This window comes from Vicia villosa, linkage group LG1 (assembly GCF_029867415.1).
Source record: "Vicia villosa cultivar HV-30 ecotype Madison, WI linkage group LG1, Vvil1.0, whole genome shotgun sequence".
NCBI lineage: Eukaryota > Viridiplantae > Streptophyta > Magnoliopsida > Fabales > Fabaceae > Vicia > Vicia villosa.
Genome location: NC_081180.1, coordinates 118,494,845 through 118,518,062, shown reverse-complemented (window position 1 = coordinate 118,518,062; position 23,218 = coordinate 118,494,845). Strand labels below are relative to the sequence as shown.

The 23,218-nt window shown below is 33.5% G+C and overlaps 4 protein-coding genes across 4 annotated transcripts; 2 read left to right on the top strand and 2 right to left on the bottom strand.

The window, feature by feature from the left end:
• Nucleotides 1-208: 208 nt before the first annotated feature.
• LOC131615444 (auxin-responsive protein IAA30-like) lies at nucleotides 209-1,432 on the top strand. Its single transcript, XM_058886740.1, has 3 exons — nucleotides 209-703; nucleotides 815-914; nucleotides 1,078-1,432. The coding sequence occupies exons 1-3, from the start codon at nucleotides 352-354 to the stop codon at nucleotides 1,136-1,138; spliced, it is 513 nt and encodes a 170-aa protein (XP_058742723.1). The 5' UTR covers nucleotides 209-351; the 3' UTR covers nucleotides 1,139-1,432.
• Nucleotides 1,433-11,052: 9,620 nt separating this feature from the next.
• On the top strand, nucleotides 11,053-13,952 carry LOC131643982 (protein S-acyltransferase 18). Its single transcript, XM_058914356.1, has 8 exons — nucleotides 11,053-11,278; nucleotides 11,371-11,820; nucleotides 12,047-12,115; nucleotides 12,201-12,272; nucleotides 12,392-12,520; nucleotides 12,633-12,713; nucleotides 12,916-13,074; nucleotides 13,155-13,952. Exons 1-8 carry the CDS (start codon nucleotides 11,237-11,239, stop codon nucleotides 13,668-13,670), a joined length of 1,518 nt encoding a protein of 505 aa, XP_058770339.1. The 5' UTR covers nucleotides 11,053-11,236; the 3' UTR covers nucleotides 13,671-13,952.
• Nucleotides 13,953-14,073: 121 nt separating this feature from the next.
• On the bottom strand, nucleotides 14,074-16,189 carry LOC131643983 (uncharacterized). Its single transcript, XM_058914357.1, has 2 exons — nucleotides 16,064-16,189; nucleotides 14,074-14,729 (listed from the first exon to the last, which is right to left on the bottom strand). The coding sequence occupies exon 2, from the start codon at nucleotides 14,675-14,677 to the stop codon at nucleotides 14,243-14,245; it is 435 nt and encodes a 144-aa protein (XP_058770340.1). The 5' UTR covers nucleotides 14,678-14,729; nucleotides 16,064-16,189; the 3' UTR covers nucleotides 14,074-14,242.
• A 2,562-nt stretch (nucleotides 16,190-18,751) lies between these two features.
• LOC131643981 (probable polygalacturonase) lies at nucleotides 18,752-22,383 on the bottom strand. Its single transcript, XM_058914355.1, has 6 exons — nucleotides 22,050-22,383; nucleotides 20,407-20,718; nucleotides 20,182-20,302; nucleotides 19,924-20,098; nucleotides 19,709-19,779; nucleotides 18,752-19,589 (listed from the first exon to the last, which is right to left on the bottom strand). The coding sequence occupies exons 1-6, from the start codon at nucleotides 22,065-22,067 to the stop codon at nucleotides 18,895-18,897; spliced, it is 1,392 nt and encodes a 463-aa protein (XP_058770338.1). The 5' UTR covers nucleotides 22,068-22,383; the 3' UTR covers nucleotides 18,752-18,894.
• Between the last annotated feature and the right edge of the window lie 835 nt (nucleotides 22,384-23,218).

The window sequence follows — 23,218 nt, the reverse complement described above, 5'->3', positions numbered from 1 at the left end:
GATCTCTTCAGTTTTTTTTCAAACTTCTATATTCTCTTGAGAATAATAGTAGTACTACTAAAAACAAAAACAAATGAGCCATTTATTTTTACAAAACAAACTCTAACCATTCTTAAAATTTGTCAAACACTGTAAAAAGCACTCATTAGTAGTACACTTTTTATTCATTGACACCTGTAATTGTCGGCTATCATGGCAACATTTTCAGGTCTACAAATTGCATAGGACCAACAATAAAGAAGATGCGTGGTGGCGCTGCTTCTCAAAACAACTCTCTCTTTCTTTATTATTTAAGCCTTCACCTGGCGGCTTCAAATTCTCCAATACAATATTCACTCACACACTCACACTATGGGTAAACCTTCCACTTCCTCTTCCTCTTCTTCCAACAGTAGAAGAAGAACTCACAATTCCTCCAATCTTTCTTCCTCTATCACCCATCAAAACATCGATGAACAACAGTATCTCCATCATCATCCTGATCTTAACCTTGGATTGAGCATTTCCGGAGGACATTGGCAACCATTCCAGCAGCAACAAGGTGGCGGTGAAGTTAACGACTGTGGCGGCGATTACGGTAGCTTCTTTGTGAAGGTTTACATGGAAGGGATTCCTATTGGGAGGAAACTTAATTTGTTAGCTCATAATTGCTATCAAGAGTTGGTTAATACTCTTGAACATATGTTCGACACTACGATACTATGTAATTACCAACAATGCCCCTTGTTATTTATCTATCTATGTGTTTTTCAATTGTGAAAAATGAGTTATTGTAATGAAAATGAAATTAATGTATCATGTTTTTTTTTAACAGGGGGCACTGAGATGGATGGAATGCAATCAGAGAGATGTCATGTGCTAACTTATGAAGATGGTGAAGGAGATTTGATTATGGTTGGGGATGTCCCTTGGGAGTAAGTTTACTTAACTATGGCTATAATCTATGAATCACAGACACGGACGAAGACACTAGACATAGACACAGACACTAGACACAGACAGTGATACAGTTAATGTATATTGTATTAGACATTTTCTTGCAGTTAATGTAGTAATAATTTTTTTGTTGTTGTGTAGGATGTTCTTGTCATCTGTGAAGAGGTTGAAGATTACTAGAGTGGATGCATTCGGGTTTTGATTATTGAAGATCAGGCTTCCTCCAATTTTAGTGATAAGAGATAACCAAAGTGATGAATGATACTCTTAGCAAAGGGGTGAGAATGTGAAAGAAGGGTTAAAATATTGTTTTTGACCCTTGATTAGATTTTTAGCAAGGTGCTTTAAGATTAGGTCAATTTTAAATTAGAAGTGAACAAAAAGTGTTTTTGAAGGGTTATATAAGAATTTTAATGAATTTTTTTTTTCTGATGGTTTTATGAAACTTTGTGACATGAATGAATAAATAGACAGCATAATATATTTTTTGTCCACGCCTGAAAAACTTGCTTGCTTTAGTTGTTTGTTTCAAGTTTTGGGTTGTCTGTTGCCGACATAATATCGATACTGTTAAGATTCTGTTGCTCTGCGCATTCCACTAGGAAGATGAACAGACAAGAGAATAATTGCACAAAAATATACGAGGATACAAGGGAGCAAAGTTGAAATTTGAGCAGGTAATGTGAGAAGAATGAGGAGCAAAAAAGGGACAGACATAAGTAGAAGAATGTCGATAAGTGTAAAGTAAAAGTAAATTAATTTTTGAGAACAGAGATTCAATTTTGGGAATCGGTTGTGGTATTGGGTATGATGAAAAAATATAGTAGTAGTTTATAAATATCAGCAAAAATAAAGAAAATGTTTTAATTAGAGTGACGAAGGGGTATGTATGTCTCATTTATTCTTGTAAAATCTACAATACAATATAACATAAAATATAACATAGTTGAGTAGAGCTAGTTGAAGATGCGAAATTAAATTATATTCTGTCCCGTATTAAAAGGGAAGGAGGGATGGTAAGCGATTGCGGACATTACACTTTTTAAATTTTTAAATTTTAGATGTAAAAATATAAAATTTATGTTAATGTTTATATACATAAAAAACCCAAAAAAAAAAAAGAACGGAATACATTAGAGATTCAGGGACGGACCCAGAACTTTTATATTGTGGGGGCAATTAATATATAGAAATTAAAAATTTATAAATTAAAAAAATAAAGATGAAATATTTCTATTGTTAATAAACTTTTTTTCTAAAAAGATGCTAAGCTAAAGAATTTAATATTTTAATATCATAAAATTTTTAAATATGCAATTAATAGTCTACTATAAACTTTAAATTTGATAGCTATGTGTGCGTGTGTAATTTGTAATCTCTATAGCTTAAACATTTTTGTGATATTCTTTAATATACTACACATGATATATACTATGTAAATATTAGTATATATTTGTAAAAACTTTAGATTATAGTGGGGGCGGTAGCCTACACATGACAACGTGTAGGTCCGTCCCTAGTGAGGGTCAACTTGTCCAATAGACAGGTCCATTTTGCTAACCTTAATTTTAGGCAATTTTTCATCCCACCATTCTTAAATGAAACACCCTCCTGAAAATCTAAGAAAACCTCGTATATAAATTCAAAGATACATTTTCGGACACACAAAATCTCATTTTTTTTCAAAATTTTAATTAAGAGATACATCTCCGAATATACTATTTATTCTAATTACCATTAATTTTGTATACCTAATATATATATATATATATATATATATATATATATATATATATATTTAATGCAAAATAATTTAAAATAACAATATTCAATTGTTGCTATTTTATATTTCTTATAAAAATTACTATCTCCGTCCCAAATTATAAGATATTTTGGGCATTTCACAGGAATTAAAAAATATAATTATTACTTTATGAAAAAGTGAAAAACTATTATAACTTTACAAAAATGTCATTCAATAATTATATTGGAAAACAAAATTGAAAGAATTGAAAGAAGAAAGCAAAATAAATAGAAGTGGATATATTAGAAAAATACATTAATGATGTATTTATATTAGAGCTGTTAAAATAGGCTAAATCATATGGGTCGGTCCGCCAGACCCGAAAAATCATAGGACTTGAGCCTTAAAATTAGAGCTCATATTTTTTAGGGCCTTTTTAGCCCAGCCCAAAAAAATCCGCTATCCAATAGGGCTAGCCCATATAGGCCGTGGATAGCCTATTAGGCCCGCATAATTATAAATTTTAAAAAATATATATTAATATTTATATTGTCTTACTTCAAAATAGCATATTGATTTTACTCACTTCACTAAATTTTATCTCTATTTTATTCAATCTTTCTCTTTTAAATATTATGCATTAATATAATCAATATTTTTTTCATCATATTATATTAATTTTTCTCTTATAATAAATATTCAAGTATTATTTTATACAATTTAGACATATATTATAGGCTTAAATGCATTTTTCGTCCTTGTAAGTTAGCGGATTTTTAATTTTCGTCCCTGTAAGTTATTTTTTTTTTAGTTCCTATATTTCACTTGTTTTAGTCCCTAAAATCAAAATTCGCAAGAAATTTCGCAGGATACCATGATCTACCCACAAAGGGAAAAACCTACAAATACCATGTTTTTGGCGCCATAAAAGCAACTAATCCTTACCCCTTAAGTATAGAGAGAAAAGAATGTTTGTGTAGATTGGTTATCTAATGCAGAATATTTTGTCAACCAAAATACATAGTGAAACATTCATTCTAAATGTGTTTAAAAGGGTTTTATTAGAGATAGATTTAACTCTTTTCTTTTTGTTAAACTTTTGATGGATTAAGTTCTTCTCCTCCATTTTTTTTTTTGTATTTAATTTTTTAATAAACTGTTTTTATTTTAAAAATTATTTATGTTATAAATATGAAGTATCCACCTAATTTTTGTTTTCTTTTACAAGTTAAAAATCAAACTCTTGCTCGCATGTTGTTAAAAAACACCACACTCTAGATCGACATGATGTGTTTAATTAGAGGTCTAAAACACATTTTATTGTATCACACTTAAAGAAACAATATATTTATAAAATAAAATAGAAAACCAAATTTTATCAAATCTAAAGTTAGAACTTGAGACATAGATGATACTCATGATATGAACTACTCTCTCTTTATCAATGAGTTATATAGGAAAATATTTGTTAACAAACATATTATACATTTATAATTGATAAAATTACTCATATGAAAAAAATTTAACACAAAATATGGGGGTCTTAAATCTCACCTCACATTATAATTGAAAGAAAAGTGAAAACAAATGGTTATAATTCCCATAGTGATGAAATCATAAAACACAACATACTCCTCAGAGTTCAAATCATTTTTACCTGTTTTTGAATTAAAGTATCCCTGAAAGGTAACTTTTGCACAAATACCAGCACCTCCAAAGCCCGTGGTATTCCTTCGACAGTTTTGTAGAATCATTAGCATGCTACATCAAGCTCAACAAAAATGAGTAACCTCTCTTACAATGAATCATTTCAAATGCGTAGGGACCCAAACCCAAGAATCTTGTCCCTCCATCTATTTAAAAGTTGTACTACTAGGAAGCATTTCAAAAATTGTATCTATTTAAAATTTGGAAAATTCTTTGGCCACCTCCCAACCTTCTAGCTCACCTCTGGTGAAAAACCCAGAATACCCCTGACTTCGGAAATGAACTTCCGAAATGTAAGGAAAAGGTGTTTTCGGAGATGCATCTCCGAAAGCGTCTTTTTTTTTTAAAATTTGACTTATTTCGGAAATACACTTCCGAAAACACCATTTCGAAAGTTCATTTCCGAAATATTCTGCGTTTTTCAGATTAAGCAAAACAGCCCCCTCCCCCAAATCATTTACCCTAAACTTCTTCCAAACTCACACCCCAAGAGATTTTTGTGCAAACCATTCAAAAGTCCTCCAATCCATTCAATTGGTAAGCATTTTGATTTTTAGATCTATGATTAAAATGTATATTAGGGTGTTTACAAATAGCAAAAATTGTATTAGGTTAGGTTTATACTGATATTTAGGATGTTTAGAATGTGTAGAAATAAGTTTGATGTTTGGTTTAGGGGTCTGCCATTGGAGGCTGCAGAGAAGTTCTGCGAAGGGGTGTTTCGGAAGTTCATTTCCGAAAACACCTCCATCCCAGTTTTCGGAAATGAACTTCCGAAATGTATTAGAAGTTCAAATTTTTTTGTTTTTTATTTTGTCTCGCATATTAATCGATTTCAATTGTTTACAGGAACATGTCAGGCAACCAACCAGCACGAATCAAACAGGGAAATTCAAGTTTGTGCTAATCATATTCAGTTGCGAGTGGCTGATAAGGATCTACACCACTTTTATCTTCCCAATTGACCGTAACTGAAAATGATTAGCACGAACTTGAATTTTCCTTCCCAATTCGTAACTTCGGCAGTAAGGCTCTCGATGAAGATCAGAGCCGAACTCAAAGAGAACAGAAATAAAATGTGTGAGTATAGAAAAAGAGTAAAGATGGAGAATGATTCGGATGTGATTGAAAAAAAATGGCAACCAACCAGCACTAATCAGACAGGAAAATTCAAGTTTGTGCTAATCATATTCAGTTGCGAGTGGCTGATAAGGATCTACACCACTTTTATCTTCCCAATTGACCGTAACTGAAAATGATTAGCACGAACTTGAATTTTCCTTCCCAATTCGTAACTTCGGCAGTAAGGCTCTCGATGAAGATCAGGGCCGAACTCAAAGAGAACAGAAATAAAATGTGTGAGTATAGAAAAAGAGTAAAGATGGAAAATGATTCGAATGTGATTGAAAAAAAATGGCAACCAAATTATATGTCGCATATTTTATTTGGCGTTTGCGTTTAATTAAAATGCGAGACTGTTTAAGAAAAAACATAAAAAAAAACACAGCATAATTCGGAAATGAGCTTCCGAATTCACCCCCCATGAGGTGTTTTCGGATGTTCATCTCCGAACGCACCCCCCATGAGGTGTTTTCGGAGATGAACTTCCGAATTAAGGAAATTTTTAAAAAAAAAAAGAGCTTCGGAAGTTCATTTCCGAAGCAGGGGTAGTTTGGGTTTTTCGCTGGGGGTGACCCCCCATAGGGAGGTGGGTAAAGAAAAAATCTTAAAATTTTACTATTATTTCAGAAATTGTATAAGAATTAAAAAGCTCTTAGATATTTGTATACGAAAGTTTACAATAACATTGATTTTTTTTTATACTGTTATTATAAAGTAGGTCCTTAAGTTGGTCCAACTAAGAATAATGAAGGAAGTTGCTCTTTCCACTATTAAGTGTTAACTCACACTATCATGAAAAATTTAGAATACAATAGTATTTAAAGATGCATTTTCAAATGCGTCTATTTTAATTATTTTTTTGACCAAATTGAAGAGACACCTTTATTGTGTCAAAATTAAACTTCGAGATGCATCTCCATATGCATAAAAAGTGCGTTCGAATATGCATCTCCGTAAACACTATTTATTCAAATAAATATGGGTGGTCCGAAGATGCATCTCTGGACGCTTTTTCTTCATATCTCGCGCCAGATCTTTCCCTCTTCCTCCTTCATTTTCTAAAATGTTCTCAAAAAAACTAATTTGAGCTCTGCAACGATTATACTTTTCATCTATTCATTCAAGCTTATATCATTCAAGGTCTTTCTTCTTCTTTCCAGCATCTCAAACATTCAATCTTATACTTCTCATCAATTTGATTTGGTAAGTTGTAAAAATTTCTATTTACTTTAATGTTTTGATTTGTAGTTAGTTGTTTAAGCTACATTAGTTATTTTAGATAGATTAGATAGTAGTTTAAACGAAATTGGTAGGCTGGAAGAAAATGCATTGAGGTTTTTTTGGGACTAGAAGGGCAGAAAAGGGGGTTTTTCCATGGGAGACTATGGCATATTTGTCCGAAGGTGCATCTCTGGATTTTCCTCGCATTATTCTCGGAGATACATCTCCGGATTTTACTCAAGTATAAAATTAGGTGATTTTGTGGAATTTATGAATTTCTCCTGACATGTTTATATATGTCTATGTTTCTAACGCATGTGCAAGGCTAGAAACAACACTGACCAGATTAGACTCGGGAGTGTGTCTTAAGTCGCGTCGGTACGACGTGAGAGGGGCCGCAACAAGGACCACGAGGCCACGAGTTGCTGATAGCTCGTTTGATGGTGCATCTACTTCGCAACCCCGAGGTTCCCATCCATCTGATTCTCGTAGCCGACCATCTCATGTCTCTTAAGCATATGATGCAGTAGAACTTGAAGTTCTTGAAGCCATTGTTGCCCTTAAAGCCTAGGAGGAAGTCGTTGCCGATGTCGATGCCTCATTAGAGAGTTACCTAAGAGGCCCATTTGATACCTCCTTACTTCATCTTTATGTAAACCATGTTGCCGGTCATGTCTAGCATGGAAAGGTGTATTTATTTTCTCTTACATTACATATGTTGTCTGCAACACCCTGATTTTTCCCCGAGTAATTATAAATAAAATCAGAGATATTAAAAAGTCATTCATACAATTAGGGTGCTACTCTCATCAACATAAACTTGCTCATATCATATGACATGTAACACATACAACTTCTTAAGGCAGAAACGCATATCAATCTTACCCTAACAACTCAAAATGCAACTAAATAAAAGTGCATGTCTGTAACAGCTATCTATTTTGAATGTGATTAATACCTAATGCATTTAAAATAACCTATTTTACCTGATACATTAATCAAAGATAAAAAAAAAGAAACTTACTCAAGTGTTGAGGATGAAATTGAATGTACTAAGTGGAGTGAGTTGAAATTTAAAAGCTTGAAGTAGAGGTAGTGTTGATCCTTGAAAAATTGATTGCAAGAATGTTGCTCATGAGCTCCAATGGGATATCTTAAAAGTTACAGAAAATGAAAAAGGGGAATAAGGAAACACCTAAAGATGCATCTCTAAAAAAACACCTAAATTTAGAAAATTGAATGATGCTCACCTAATTGTGTTTTTTTTTTGTGTGGAAAACGGTGCGTTCGGAAATGCATCTCCGAAAACTAAGAATATTTTTTACTTTTCGTCGGGCGTTAAGAAGAACCTATAAGAGTGGCAAAATAAAGTCTCTTGACTTATAAGGTTTGATGAAAATTTTACTTCGTACCCTACAATTGTCCCTCTACCCCTACATTGATTTTTTTTTACCAAAATATCATCGTGTAAAAGTTTATTTTTCTCATTTTTCCATCATTTATGTTTTGAAAGTGTTCGGTCGGTGTATTATTAAGACACCAAATATCTTTAAAAAAAGTGTTCTGGTTAAAAACAATTCTAAATGAGTTTCGGAAACAGTTCAAAACTGTGGTCTAAAGTAACAAAATTGTTATAGTTGCCTGAACAAGATTCTTTTGACAATGTTTGGAGTGATATTTCAACTTTAGAACCGATTATAAACCTTCGTCTGTTACTTTAGGCCACAGTTTTAAAGTGTTGCCAAAACTCATTTTGAAAAAAAAAAACTATCTGAAACACTTTTTTAAAGATGTCAGGTCTTAATAATACATCCAACTGAAACACTTTTAAAAAGTGTTCCGGTATAATAATTTTTTATTTTTTTTAAAAAAAACGAATGTTATTCAACCAGAATATTTTTATAAAGTGTTCCGATATAAAAACAAATTTTGTATCAAATTTGAAAACATAAATAAAGAAAAAATAAAAAAATAGACAAATAAATTATTTATACGAAGATATTTTAACTAAATTATTTTTAATGTAGAAGTAGAGGGATAAATTAGGTGGTACCAGATAAAATTTGACAATTTCTTTGTAGATCCGTCTATGGAAAGAACCCCTGCTTAAAATTCCAAAATGCCCCTGTTTCAGAGATACATCTCTGAAAACACCCATTTTTTTGGGTGTTTTCGGATATGCATCTCCGAAAGCACTTATTTTCCAATTTAAACGTTGGATTTAAAGTGTCAGGTGTTTTTCCGAAAGAATATTAGTTATACTATTAATACAATTGATTCACCTTGATTTATGTTTTATGTATTAGACAATATTTCCGAAGTGCATCTCTGAAATATTTCAAGGGGTGAATTCGGAAGTGCACTCCCGAAATTAACTTTTTTTCAAAAAAAAGAGTGTTTCGCACTTCCAAAATATAGGAACATTTTTTAAATTTCGCCTTGGGTTTGCAAGAAGGAAAATTATACCCTGTACCCCTACGTTTATCCCAATACCCCGACAATTTTTTAAAAATTCCAATTTTATCCTTTTTTTACTTTTAATTTTTAATTTTTGATTTTTTTTTTCATTGTTACTGTTTGTACGGACGGTAAGAGGAGAAAGGGAGATTGGTACCTCGTCAGAACCGGATAACCAGACATGAAGTCTTCCGGTTTGTTTTTTTAAAACCTTCATCAACCGGATATCCCAGGGATGGGTATTCCGGTTTGTTTTATTTCAATTTTCCCAACCGGATATCCCATGTATGGGTATTCCGGTTTGTTACATTTTAAGTTTTCCCAACCGGATATACCCTTTGTGGGTATTCCGGTTCTTGTTTTTTTTAATTTTTTCCTTTTTTTTTTAAATTACTTTAATTTTAACTTTTTATTTTTTTTAATTATATATTAAGTTAAATTAATTATATATATTTAGGTATGCTCTCATAGCGCCTGTAAAGTTATTCGCAGCTCTTTGTTGCTCAAAAACTTGCTTCAACCAATCTAATTTATAGTAAGGACCCCTTACAGCAGAAGCCTCCTCAGTTGCATCACTCAGTGAAACACCAAACAACTCAACAGCTAGATGGATGGCATCATAATCGGTGACAACAACATCGGGGTCAACCAGCTGGCCCCTAATCGGTACATGAAGAAGACAAGAAACATCGTCTAGCGTGATGGTCATCTCGCCGAACGGCATATGAAATGAAGATGTTTCAGGATGCCATCTCTCAACAAAAGCAGATAATAGATGCGTATCTACCCTCGACAAACTAGTATGCTGCAAAGATGAAAGGCCAGATGCAACTAACCAATTTTCCATCTGCCTTGGGAGCATTGCCGGAACCCATCCTATTAATTTGCTGCCATGCGCAGCAACCTTTAAGGTCGGCTTTGGTCGTCTCTCCTGAAAATAATTTGTAATATATGTTAATATATAAGTACATGTAATTTAAAAAAACATTTAAGAAAATATTTACGTACCTCGCCCAACCATAAATGATATGCAATGTGCCTCTGATATCTAACCAATAATGATGTATCCGTAGGTCCTCCGGGAAATGCCGGATGCTGCGGATCAACCTCAGGAGCAGCTCCCTCGCCATCAGCCTCTCGACGTTGTCGTCCTCTTTGACGCATTCCGTCGATCGCACCTCCTCTTCTTCGAACCACTAAAAAACAAAAAATAAAATAGTTAACAATTAAATAAAATGATATTAAAAAAAAACAAAAAAAAAACAAAAAAGAAAAACAAAAAAAAAAACAAAAAAAAAACTATGAACCGGATACCCAAAGACTGGGTTATCCGGCTAAGGCCCATAAGAAACGGAAATCCCCTTGTTGGGTTATCCGGCTATGTGCAAATGAACCGGAAACCCCATCAATGGGTTATCCGGCTATGTAAAATAGAAAACAAACAAAACCGGAAATCCCATAGCTGGGTTATCCGGTTGAGATATTTTAAAAAAAAAACTTACTTCTCTAAGTCTGATGAACCGGAAATCTGGAGGCTGGGTTATCCGGTTTTTGGGCTAAAAAATTCCCTCTTGCTGCAGCGTGAAAATTAGTGAAAATGAGTAAAAAAAGTGAAAATTTTGGTAATTTTCACTATTTATACAGGGGTAATTTTGTCCGAAATTTTTTTTGGTAGGGGTATTGGGATAAAAGCAGGGGTACAAGGTATAATTTTCTGCAAGAAGGTAAGGAGTCCATAAACAAATTGTCTAAAATTTTCAGGTTTGGTCTGTTGTGAAATAGACTAATGGCCCAAAGCTATTAGAGTAAATAAAGTCCACTCCGAAACCAAGTCCTTCAATGAGTTCAATCTAAACATACAACAGGTCCCACACCGCCACAAACTTTGTCCTGTATTGGCAACAACAGAAAACCAAAAGCAAAAGCCAGCATGATTTGTCCCATAGGGCGGTACAATTCAATTTCGAAAACAAAATACGACCGTTGACGACCTTCATCAACCAAACCTCTCACAAACCCCCACTTTTCACTTTCATACCCCCACTCACCATGAGACGCCATGGCTGGCAACGTCCTCTCCATCCCTTACAGGTAACTCAACCTCTCTATTCCCCTCCAATTCTTTCTTTCTTCTTCTTCTTCGTAGTAGTAGTAGTATTAACCATTGATTTTTAATCTCGCAGTTTGTAGGCATCGGAATTTACAGTTTTCTTCTAGTTTGTTTCTACACTTTCCTCGGACTTTTCCTCGGAAACCGAACCGCAGAGATAACACTCACCTTCATATTTTCCTTCATGGCAATTTCAGTTATGTTTCTGTTTCTGAGGTGTACTGCCATTGATCCTACAGACAGAACTAGTTTTAAGAAAAAGAAGAAGAAAACCAAAAGGAATGTGATTCAGAAGCTCAATTATGGATTTATTATAGGTCAGATTGTGGTGAGGTTTTTCAAGAGAGTGGAAAAGAAGGTGCTTAGGACTTTCATTAAGAGGAAGTACCTTGATCCGGTGAAGACGAGTGCGCAAGTCGAACCTCTTCTCCCGTTTCCACTGGTTATGAAATATGATGATGATGCTGTTGCTCCAGATCTTAAAGAGGATGATATCTCATTCTGTATACTTTGTGATTTTGAGGTTTTTCAATTACTTTTACTCTTACAGCTTCTCATGTTTCACTTATTTTTTTATCTTATAGTGAGCTCTGTAACACCTCTAAAAAAAGTCGTGTCCATTGTGATTAGTTCAATTTATTCATTTTTTAAAAATAGTATTGGTGACTTGTCTGGTTTCTGTGTCTGTGTTTGTGCTTCATAGATAATGACTAGTTAAAGTTATGAAACTTTGATCTTATGTGAACCAGGTGAAAAAACACAGTAAGCACTGCAGAACTTGTAATCGATGTGTTGAAGGGTTTGATCACCATTGCAGGGTTAGTATCTGGTAGATTTAGGGTTTGTGAATTCTTTCTGTGCTTTTGTTACTGATATATTATTGTTTTCTTCTATTGTTTTCAGTGGTTGAATAACTGTATTGGGAAAAAGAACTACACGACATTCTTTCTTCTTATGATTTTTGTCCTGCTAATGGTTAGTACTGAATAGTATAGATAGAATTGAATACAATGGACTTTTCGATTTTAGAACACAAAACAAGTTTGGATTTAGTTGAATTGAATCATTTCCAACACTGTCTGTTATGCGAACAGCTTATCATTGAAGGCGGGACTGCATTTGCTATATTTATCAGGTGCTTTGTGGATAAGAGAGGAATAGAAAAGGAGCTTCATAAGAAGCTTTTTGTAGAGTTTCCAAGAGGAGTCCTTGCCACCATATGTGTAATAGTTATCTGAATTATTATTTTTGGGAAATTTGTATTCAGCCATCGACTTTTGAATCTTCGATTTAACACCAGTTCTGACTTGCTTTGAACTTTTTGGAATGGTGTAGGTATTTCTTATGGCTTTGACAGCTTATAGTTCAGCTGCACTCGGGCAGCTTTTCTTCTTTCACGTACTCCTAATACGAAAGGTAGTTCTTTTTCATTCTTGTTTTGAAATGTCGACTATGATATCATACCGTTTCAATATTAAGACAAGTAGATGCTCAATGATTAGTTTGTCAAAGTGTATAGAAAACATGTGCTAAATAATCAGTTTGACAAATTGCCTCAGCTTTGAATTATCTGTACAGTTCTTTTGTTGATATTGAATCTGATTTGATTTGTTTAAAGGGCATGAGGACCTACGACTATATTATTGCGATGAGAGAAGAGAATGACGCCATGGAATTGGAATCATTTGATGATTCTGACCTTTCATCGGATGACAGCATTGATTTTGACTCACCTGAAAAACCGACATTAATGTCAAGGTTTCTATGCAAAGGAGAGGTATGAATTAGATAGACTGCATCATTTTATGCCTTGATTCTGACTCAAACCTTATAGTGAAGCTTGATTTGATTTTTCAGAGTTCACCGAGGTTGTCTATCAAGATTGAAAGAGATACTGAACCTTCCCCCTTGATCAATACAAAAAGGTTTCATGTAAGCATTAACCCTTGGAAACTCATAAAGTTGACCAGTGAAAAAGCTCTAGTCGCAACTGAGAAAGCGAGGGAAAGGTTAGTGCGAGAAAGACCGGCGAAGGAGCATAGTTCTTTAAAACCTCTTCCATTGGAGACAAAACGCGGACCATTGATGAATGTAGATCAAAATATTGGCAATGAGGGAACTGGGTCAACACCTTTTATAACCAAAGGGAAACTTCATGTATCACCAGTAAGTCTTTCAAGCCCAAGAAGAAGATTTTCTGCGGGCTCATCAACGGTGTTCTCTAGCAGCATTATTGCATCTCCGCAAAATAAATATAGAAACAGTTTTGACTTGAAGTTAACAGGCGTGTCTAGAGAGCTTGAAACACATATTTCCAGACAGGTCTTATGTTCAGTTATGAGCAAAGATGGAAGTGAAGTCTCCCCAAAATAGGCATTGTATTTTATAAATTGAGAGTGATTCTCAATCTTAGAGAAAGATTTGTTGATATGTCCATTTTCTTTATAACATTGATTCCTTATATATATATATATATATATATACATGGATTATCAATCTTTATGTAACATGAATTTCTATTTACTTACTATATATATACATGGGATAGTTGGATCTGTAAGTATAACTCATTTACCTGTTAATTTTCTAGCTATCTATCTTCTTGTTTTCCAACCTTTGTTTTTAAAATTTCTAAGACGGTATGTGACCAAGTCAAGAAGTTGCCTCACTTAGCTAGAAAAGCAAAGGGATGAAATGCACAATCTTGAATCAATGGAAAGTCTAAACATTGTTTTGAATTTTCTTATCCAAAACCAAACTCAGCTAGAGAAGCAAGAGATGAAATGCACAATTTTGAAATTGAAATTAAATTCAAAGAGAATTGTGGGTAACAAAAGGCAGTAGTACATTTAGTATCTGAAAACTACAAAACACAACTATTTGATAACTCATAACAACCAAAGAAGATGAACAAATCACTTTTACATGACCATCATGCAGTATCATCAACAATCATCACCATATGCTCGGAAACTATAACGTTCTTGATATGGACCATTGAACCAGAGATCAGCCTCAAACCACTTTGGATACCGAACTAAGTCTCCAGCAACAAATTGCATGAAACGCTTGCTCCCTTCAGGAACAACTCTCACTTCACCTTCTTCTATGAACACCAGTTGGTCTACCTGCCAATCCCATGGGTACTGGCATTTTCCGGTTTTCCATACTGACCATCTTGAAACTCCTAGCTGAGCTAGTCTTTCAGGTGAAACTTTTCTTTCCACCTTGACATTGTATAATTCTTCCAAGGATTTCTCTATCTTCATTGCTTTTACGCAACACCGCCGTATAGAAGAGTTACCTGACTTTCTGAAACTCCTTGAACCATTGTTGACAGGAGAATATGTGAAGATTGATGTTGTCAACAAGCTTGCCATGCTGGTTATCTTTTTATATTCAAAAGTGCTTCACTTTTTGAATCTCACGAATCTGCAAAATATTATGAAATTCAAAGACATAGTAAGAAAACCAACATATTCATCTCCTCAATTGTCATAAGCATAACCTTTCGGGAGCTGGATTCTCACTACAATCATGGAAAACACAGTCACAAAATCAATGGATCTCAGACATTGGATAAAGATTAAACGGCTTGTATTTTAACTTCATTAAATCAGCTTCAAATTAATTCAGAATATGAATTGTGTGATTTTAATTAAATGGTCGATACTTGCAATAGCGTTACTCCGAAAAATAACTCCCAACCTTTTGTTGATTCAATAAAGCTAGTGTAATGAACTATGAAGCACGAACACTGGAAACAAAACACCGACACCGACACTGACACGTCGACACTAGGTAATAGTTTGAAAAAATGAATAAGTTAAACGTGATAACAAATGTCAGTTTTGGACACCGACACTGACACACTTTTTTCAGAGGTGTTGGTAGTGAAGTTGCTTAGTCTCCTTTTTTCCTAATATTGGTTGTGTCTATTTCCATCTAAATGAACCAAAAAAGGAAACATTTTACCAACTAACTCACTATATAGTCAATTCAAACGATAAATTGAAACCATTAGATAAAGATCAAACACCTTACATTTTGATTACAACTAACTAAATTCATAACAAAGAACTCTGAATGTGAGTCATCCAATGGTTTCAATTTGCTGATGTCTTTGCTAACTGTGTATGTAGATCTAGGAAAATTTGAGAAGCCAAAAATCTGAATCCAATTTTCTAACTTTAGGTCTTCAAAATTTTGACAAGCCAAATAACACAAACACAAACTATCACGAGGGAAGGCAATAAGCATGAACTAATAACAAGGGATAAAGGAAAGGGCAATAACACATACACATATGCACTGAAAACCTATGAAGCACGAACACCTCAAACACGACACCGACACTGACATGGTGATACCGATAATAATTTAAAAAAATAAATAAATTAAAGATAATCACAAGTGTTGGTGTAGGTGTCGGTGTCCGACACGGACACGCCATTTTTCAGAAGTGTCTATGCTTCATAGCTGAAAACAGAAAATTACCAATCTTCCACTTCAAGTTGTTATAAAGGCTAACTGTAATTTGTAATAGTAATTCATTGTACATGTCATTCATTTAGAAAGAAGGCAACAAGCATGTGAAATCAAACACTAGAAATGTAATTAGGGTTTGTTCATAGCCCAATTCACGAATAAGCAAGCAAATTCCAAAACTTAAACGAACTTCACTCAATACTCATAGTTATTATGAACATCCCATTACGAAAAATAGAAATAACTATACAGAAGATGATTAAAGTTGGAAACTTTACCTTCAGAAAAAATAGGTGCAGACTTGCAGTTGAAATGAGATGAGAGATTTTAGCTTCCTTTCCACTGTTAAACGATAAACCCCCTTCTGGGTACTCAGGTTTATCTCTTAAAATTTAAACCTTTATACTATATTATATATTATCTATTATTAATTATAAAACCATCACCAACATGATTTTTTCATGTTACATCAATTAAAATTTGATGTAGTACTTTTAGAAACTTATTAACATAAAATTTTTAATATTGATTTTAACAAATGTAATATTTCACTGATATATTTTTTTTTATAAAAAACTTCATTTATAATATATTTCATAAATTATTTTTTTATTTTTTTAATATGTTAATTATTTTTATTTTTATTTTCTTGTGTATATCAAATTTTTTTCCGATTCTAAAATATATTAAATAATATTTTCTCTATAAAAATTATAAATAAAATATTTTTAATAAAAATTCCATCCTATCAATTTTAAAATCATAGTAAAACAAATATTTCAATGCTTAAAATAAAATTGTTAAATAATATTTTTAAATTTAACTTATAAATTTTAAATAGACAAACAAATATCTCACATTCTTGATAAAATATAATTCTAAATTATAAGTGTACATGTTACAAAATTAAATTTAAAATATAAAATTAAACAATTATCCATTACATATAAATATCCTATAATATATTAATAAATTTAAAATAATTAATATAAAAAATAATTTAATTAAATTTAATCAATTATATACATTAAAAATTAACGGTATGATAAAAGATAAACACAAGTGATTGTTAGCCCTAAATCTATCTCTAAAACCAACACAAATCCAAACATAAATGCAAAAAGATTAAGGAAAGCATTAAGGTTGAGTTGTAAAGCAAGTTTTATACAACCCCATAATCAACAAATATACATATGTTGAGAGTAAATATACAAGCAAACCCAACAAAAGAGAAATACACAGAGAGAGAGCAAAACCAAACATCCCACGGATTGTCAGCTCTGATTGATAAGAGTTTCACCTCCAATCATCCATATGCAAGAATCGACTGTTGTTTTCTAGTTAATCCTAACCTAAGAATGAAATTGATGGACTTGGGACAAAAATTCCTTAAAACCATACCCTAGAACTATGTTGGAAATAAAAATATATACATAAAATTAATGCAGCCGCGCTAAGCGGGCTCATCGCGCTTAGCAGGCTGGCACTTATTACACCTTACACCGCCTTTGAGAAAATATATGGGCTTGCAAAAGTGACCGCACTTACCGGGTGCAAAAAATTGCTCTGCTTATGTTTTTGAAGTTGTAGCGCGCTGCACTTTGTGCTTAGCGGGCTCTGCAAGATTCTGCTTCTTTATTGCTTTTAAAAAATGCATCCTTGAAGTTGTGCCTTCGGCGCTTATTGCTCGATGTCCAAGTACGCAAGGATACCTATAAAATGAATGAAAAACTATTAAACGGTACATAAATGAATCAAAAACATAATATGTACAAATATAACGAATATGTGCGAATTCACGCACAAGTTGAGGCAAAAGAGTCGATAAGTGTCACAAAACTGTCACAAAACTATATAAAAAAAACCTACAAATTTACACTTATCAACTACCAAGACATCGCACAATAGAGATTTTCATCTTAGATCTTTTATCGATCATAATGATTAGTTACATAGTGTCTGAAACATTTAAATGTGGGACATATTCCATTAAAAAACATTCTTGCAAATGTTAAAAAAGTGAAACAATAAAAAACTACTGAAATTTTATGCATTTATTTCACATTTCACATTTTTTTAATTTTAATTTTGACGTTTATCTTTTTTTTTAATAAGCAATATAGATTTGAATTAAACAAGAATACAAGGATTATTCAACCCAAAACTACAACCATCTCCACGACAAACCAAAGTGAGCATCAAGCCACCACATTAGGCTAAACAACTCCCTAGATTTGAACACCACCCCAACCAAGCACAATCCTTATTATATTTGTTAATGGCTATAAATCACTCTCAAGACACTAATTTAATCATCCCAAACAAATCAAATTTTCCCAAGACCCCCTAAAAAAAATTACAATTCCTACAAGATCAAATGATCCAACACATAGCTAAGCCAAAAAAAACCACTGAAAATTCACATGAAACTTCCTATTAATCCTCAGCTCATGCAAGCAACAGGCATGTTTGTTCCTCCAACTCCACACCCAGCATGCTAACAGGGCAGGTAAGAAACAAGTGTTCCACATCCTTTTCTTCATTAAAACATAAGAGGAGCAAACCACATTATGTGAACCAGCCACGACTCCTCTTCTTGCCAAATCTACCCTGGTTGGTAACTTCACTTTGATTGCTCTCTTGTTTTTCTTTAAATTCTCAGCCATGTTTAGTATAAAAATAACATATAACTATTAAATTAATTGACTAAATTTATAGTGTTTAGTAAAACTAACAGTTAAGTTAGTTTATAAACACAAAATTAGCTATTGAAGTAGTTTATCTTCATGTTTTCCAAACTGTGTTTATAAATATAAACACAGTTATTTCAAACCAGGTTTTTCACCCTTCAAAAAGAAACAGATTTTGATATTACTCAGTTTCACTTCTCAGCAAGACAAGATCTTGAGGTTATTAGGTTCCTCCTATTTTTGTTCTCCAAAACCAAAAGTAGCTAGAAAAGCAAGAGGTGAAATCATACAATTCACATTTCTGATAAATCACTGATTTATTTGTTACTACACACAAGGTACTATAAACAATCATCTATAGATTTGATATCATTCTGACAAATTTCAGGTACAAGAGAAATTTGGTAGCATAATTTAACCTACCAAGACAGCAACCAAGCAGCACTGTTGCGACTACTCGAACTCTTAACGAGATCTGTTAACTGATAACAGTCTGAAAAATGATCGGGGAATATTCTTTCGTTGAGTTGCGCACAAGCTTTCGGAGAAACCAATTCAGAGTATCCTTTTACGTTCGAGCAGTTCCATGGATTTTTCTTGCTCACATTAAGAGTAATGTTCGATAGACAAATATTGACAAACATGTCACCTTTAATACCTTGTATAAGGCCCGCGCGTTTGATGTTTTTCCCTACCACGTCTTTGATAGTAATCCTTTCTATCACAGGTAGAGCATCTGGATCATACGCGTCATCTGGATGCTCTCCGTATAAACCAGAGAACCTAATTGCAATATCTATGTTAACCAATGTCATGTTAGCAATATAAACATTTTTAACGTAACCACCTCTTCCTGGAGAAGTTTTTATTCTAATTGCACTACGTGAATCGAAAATGTTAATATCTTCTGCATGAACTTCTGAAACACCTCCGGACATCTCACTTCCTATAGAGATTCCGGCACTCGTTGTCCTTCCAGTGAGCCTGCGGATGATAATGTTTGTACTTGGTCGACCAAATGCAATTCCATATTCATCCCATCCACTTTTGATGGAAATCAGATCATCCCCGGTGCTTATATAGCAGTCTTCGATGCATACATCATTGGAAGAATCTGGACACAAATTAAAGATATATATATATATATATATATAATGAGAATCGGACGAGTGTTCTGAAAGAAAATTGGTAAAAGATATTTCCATGAATACATTGCAAGGAGAGAAAATTCACCTGGATCAATCCCATCTGTATTTGGCGAACTAAGAGGGGCTAGGATTGTGACATTCTGAACTATAACATGTCTGTTCATCCAGAAAAATAATCTTAGATCTTTCCATAGGCCGTAATGATGAATGTTTTACTATTGTGCAGTTTTAAAATGGCAATGACTAATGAAAGTGCATGAAGTTTAAAAATCAAACTCAGTCATTCTGAAGGGAACAAACCTGCAATATACCGGATGAATATTCCAAAATGGTGAATTCAAGAAGGTTAAATTTGAAATAAGAATCTCCGTTGAATTCATTAACTCGACTAAATGGGGGCGTGTGTAGTCCAATGTTTTGTTACGAAATTTGTCCCACCAGATACTCCCTTGACCGTTTATAGTTCCATTGTTACCTTCATTAGGACACCTAATGGAATCAATATACCAAAAAAATATGTATACTATAGAAGATTATTCATCATGGAATATTATCAACCTGTTATGATAACATCAGTTAAGTTGTGCCCGTAAATGAGGCTTCTATGCCGTTTTCCCGGCAACTCCCTTCCCCTACCATATGATGGTAGAGGATCCACAACCGGCCAATCTTCAAAGTTCTGGAACATACATTGAAGGATAGAATAAAAGAATAACAAATTTGTATGCCTATGATTTTCCACAAAAGACTAAGTAGCATCCTTATTTACAATGAATCTCTTACCGTTGATCCGAGAATTACAGCATCCTTGTCTAACGACAAAGTCAGATGGCTGATTAGATCAAAACTACCAGTTAACCACTGGCCAGCAGGGACAAAAAGCTTGGCTCCACCTTTGTCGGCATATGAATTTAGGTAAAAGATAGCATTCCGAAACGCCTTTGTATTGAGAGTGATCCCATCGCCTACGGCTCCAAATTCGGTAATACTGACACTGTGTGGTCGAACTTCATTAATGTTTATATGTTTGCAGGTTGAGCTGCTCCAAACTGTCCATGAGCTACAACCAATCAACGCCAAAAACAAAATCAGCAGCTGCAAGATAAATGTATATCAATATCAGTTACACTTAGAAGCGCTCTCAATGTGGAAAATCACATCAATTTAAGAGATCAACTGGGTCAGACATCTAGATTCCCGTTTTTGAATCAAAGACTTCATAGATTTAAAATACTTTCTTCGGCTTGAAGTCTCTTGATCTAAGAAAGGTATTCATCTATGTCAATGAAACTATGCCTTGTAAATACTTTCAGATTCAGGTCCTATTCCTGCTTAGCCTTGCAACACACCTATTATTAAAGATTCCAAACCATTATTTGATGAGAATGCTTCTCCCCGTGATCTTACTGCTTATATATGAAACATAGGAAGTCTCCTCTATTTGACAACAACTCAACCAGACATTTGTTTTGATGTCTATCAAATGAGTCAAATCACGCAACACCCTACCAAAAAACATTATTCTTCTGCTCTTTGCATCATCAAATACATCAAAGATGCATCTACACAAGGTTTTTCTTGTCATCCGATTCAATCTTTCATCTCAACTCAAAGCTTTCACTGACTCAGATTGTGATTCTTGTCAAACTACTTGTAGATCCATAATTACTTACTGCAATTTTCTCGGCTCCTCTCTGATTTCATGGAAATCCAAGAAGCAAAACACTGTCTCAAGGTCATTTTCTGATACAGAATATCAAGAAAATGCCTCCCCTACCTGCGAAATTCAATGGCTAACTTACTTGCTAACTGACCTTGTTGTTTCCTTCATCAAAACTGCTTCACTCTACTGCGCAAGCCAATCAGCTAGACATATAGTAGCTTCTAATCCGTCTTTCCACAAAAGAACCAAACACATAGATATCAGAGTATAGCAGCCAGAAACCGCTCCGGGCCGGGAACAGCTCTGCTCCGCTATCTTGCTATTTACCCTATAACGGCCGCTATAGTGTTCTGCACCGCTAAAGACTCTTCTCATAGCGGTCGGCTCCGCTATAGCGGGATAGCGCCACTATTGACTACTCTGATAGATGTAAACTACCACATTGTTTGACTTCGACAACAACTTCAAGACAGACTATTTCAATTCCTTCCTTAAGCTAAAATCTGTTAGTTGGTTATTTTTATTAAGTAACTCTTGTTACTTTTAATACCTTATTTATTTCTCTTGTTAATCAAGTGATACAAATGATTCATTTTCTAAATCAATTATGTTAAAATGTAAAAAGCTTTTTATTATAGATCTTACTATGCCCACTACTATCTACTAAAGCTGAGAGTAGAAACAAAAAATAGATACATTAGATTAGTAGTTCTGGAAGATGGTAAGGATTGAAAAGGTAATAAAGAGTGAAACAGAAACTCACAGTTGAAAGTATTTTCATGAGTTAGATCCTGTTTTGCCGGAGAGAAACAAAAGAGAATGGGGAGTTTTGGTCTATTGATGAAAATCTTAGTGACGATGACTTTTCAGTTTCCAAAATAGGCTTGTGTGGAGCATCAGTTGACTTTCACTATGTTTGTTGTTTGTTTTTTTGGGATAATCTATGATTTTCAGTCCATATTAAAGAGAGGGAGAGAGATAAAAGGCATAGAGGTGGGAGAAAATCAGGAATTATATTTATGGGACATATTAGCCACATAATATGTAAGAGCGTTTTGTGAGAGTGACGGCAGTGAGCGAGCATGAGACAGAGTTTCCTGTGTTGTGTGTCAAATGAAAGGGACACGTATTAAACTTACTCCCTTATGTTACTACTCCTCCTTCCCAAAATAACCGTAACACATACTACAAATTACAATTCATTGTTTCATAGTACAATAAAATAAATAAATGTATTTTTACTAAAGTGCCTTTGTCTATCTCAAATAGATAAAGAAAACTTGATAGTTAGAGATACAATATTCAGATTAAAAGTTTCTATATGAGCGCCTCAAAGGCATATGGAACTTAATCAAAATTTTCGTTTTAGTTTCTACAAATTTGAAGAAAAAAAAATTATTCCACTAATTTGTTGTTTTTACCAAAAATAAAGAGAAAAATGTCTCATAATATCAATGGGAGAAAAATCTTATTTAACTTTTTAAATAAAAATACATAAGAAATAGCCAATACAAACCAAAATGCTAGTAATATGTAAGTAGATGAATGGCAAAAACATTGGTATTGCTATGGAGAAAGTACTCATTGCGAGAAAGTTTTGCATAGGCACAAATATTTGGGCACACACCCAATAAAAGAAAAAAGATAGAAAGTGAAAATAATTAAATACTTTTAAATATTTAAGTGATATATAATTTTATGTGTGTCTAAATAATTATTTGTTGGGGTTGTGCCCGACTAACTATTACTCATTGCTATGTTGTTTAGGATATGCAATTTCTAAGTGGGATGTTGTTTTTAGAATTCATCATTTTGTAATATTTTCATAAATGATAATATATAAAATCACATATACTCCCCCTATATTTCTTTTGAAAGTATTGTTTTTTTCAAGAAAAGTCTTTATCGTTTTCAAAGTAGTATTGGTTGTAA

Excerpts from the sequence above, each read along its gene's own strand:
- LOC131643983 (XM_058914357.1), bottom strand. The coding sequence starts at position 14,677 with ATGGCAAGCTTGTTGACAACATCAATCTTCACATATTCTCCTGTCAAC.
- LOC131643982 (XM_058914356.1), top strand. The coding sequence starts at position 11,237 with ATGAGACGCCATGGCTGGCAACGTCCTCTCCATCCCTTACAG. Across the intron at positions 12,273-12,391 it reads TGATTTTTGTCCTGCTAATG|CTTATCATTGAAGGCGGGAC; the intron begins GTTAGTACTGAA and ends TTATGCGAACAG. Across the intron at positions 12,714-12,915 it reads ACGTACTCCTAATACGAAAG|GGCATGAGGACCTACGACTA; the intron begins GTAGTTCTTTTT and ends ATTTGTTTAAAG.
- LOC131615444 (XM_058886740.1), top strand. The coding sequence starts at position 352 with ATGGGTAAACCTTCCACTTCCTCTTCCTCTTCTTCCAACAGTAGAAGA. Across the intron at positions 704-814 it reads GTTCGACACTACGATACTAT|GGGGCACTGAGATGGATGGA; the intron begins GTAATTACCAAC and ends TTTTTTTAACAG. Across the intron at positions 915-1,077 it reads GTTGGGGATGTCCCTTGGGA|GATGTTCTTGTCATCTGTGA; the intron begins GTAAGTTTACTT and ends GTTGTTGTGTAG.
- LOC131643981 (XM_058914355.1), bottom strand. Across the intron at positions 20,099-20,181 it reads AACTGATGTTATCATAACAG|GTAACAATGGAACTATAAAC; the intron begins GTTGATAATATT and ends GTCCTAATGAAG. Across the intron at positions 19,780-19,923 it reads ATTCATCCGGTATATTGCAG|ACATGTTATAGTTCAGAATG; the intron begins GTTTGTTCCCTT and ends CTGGATGAACAG.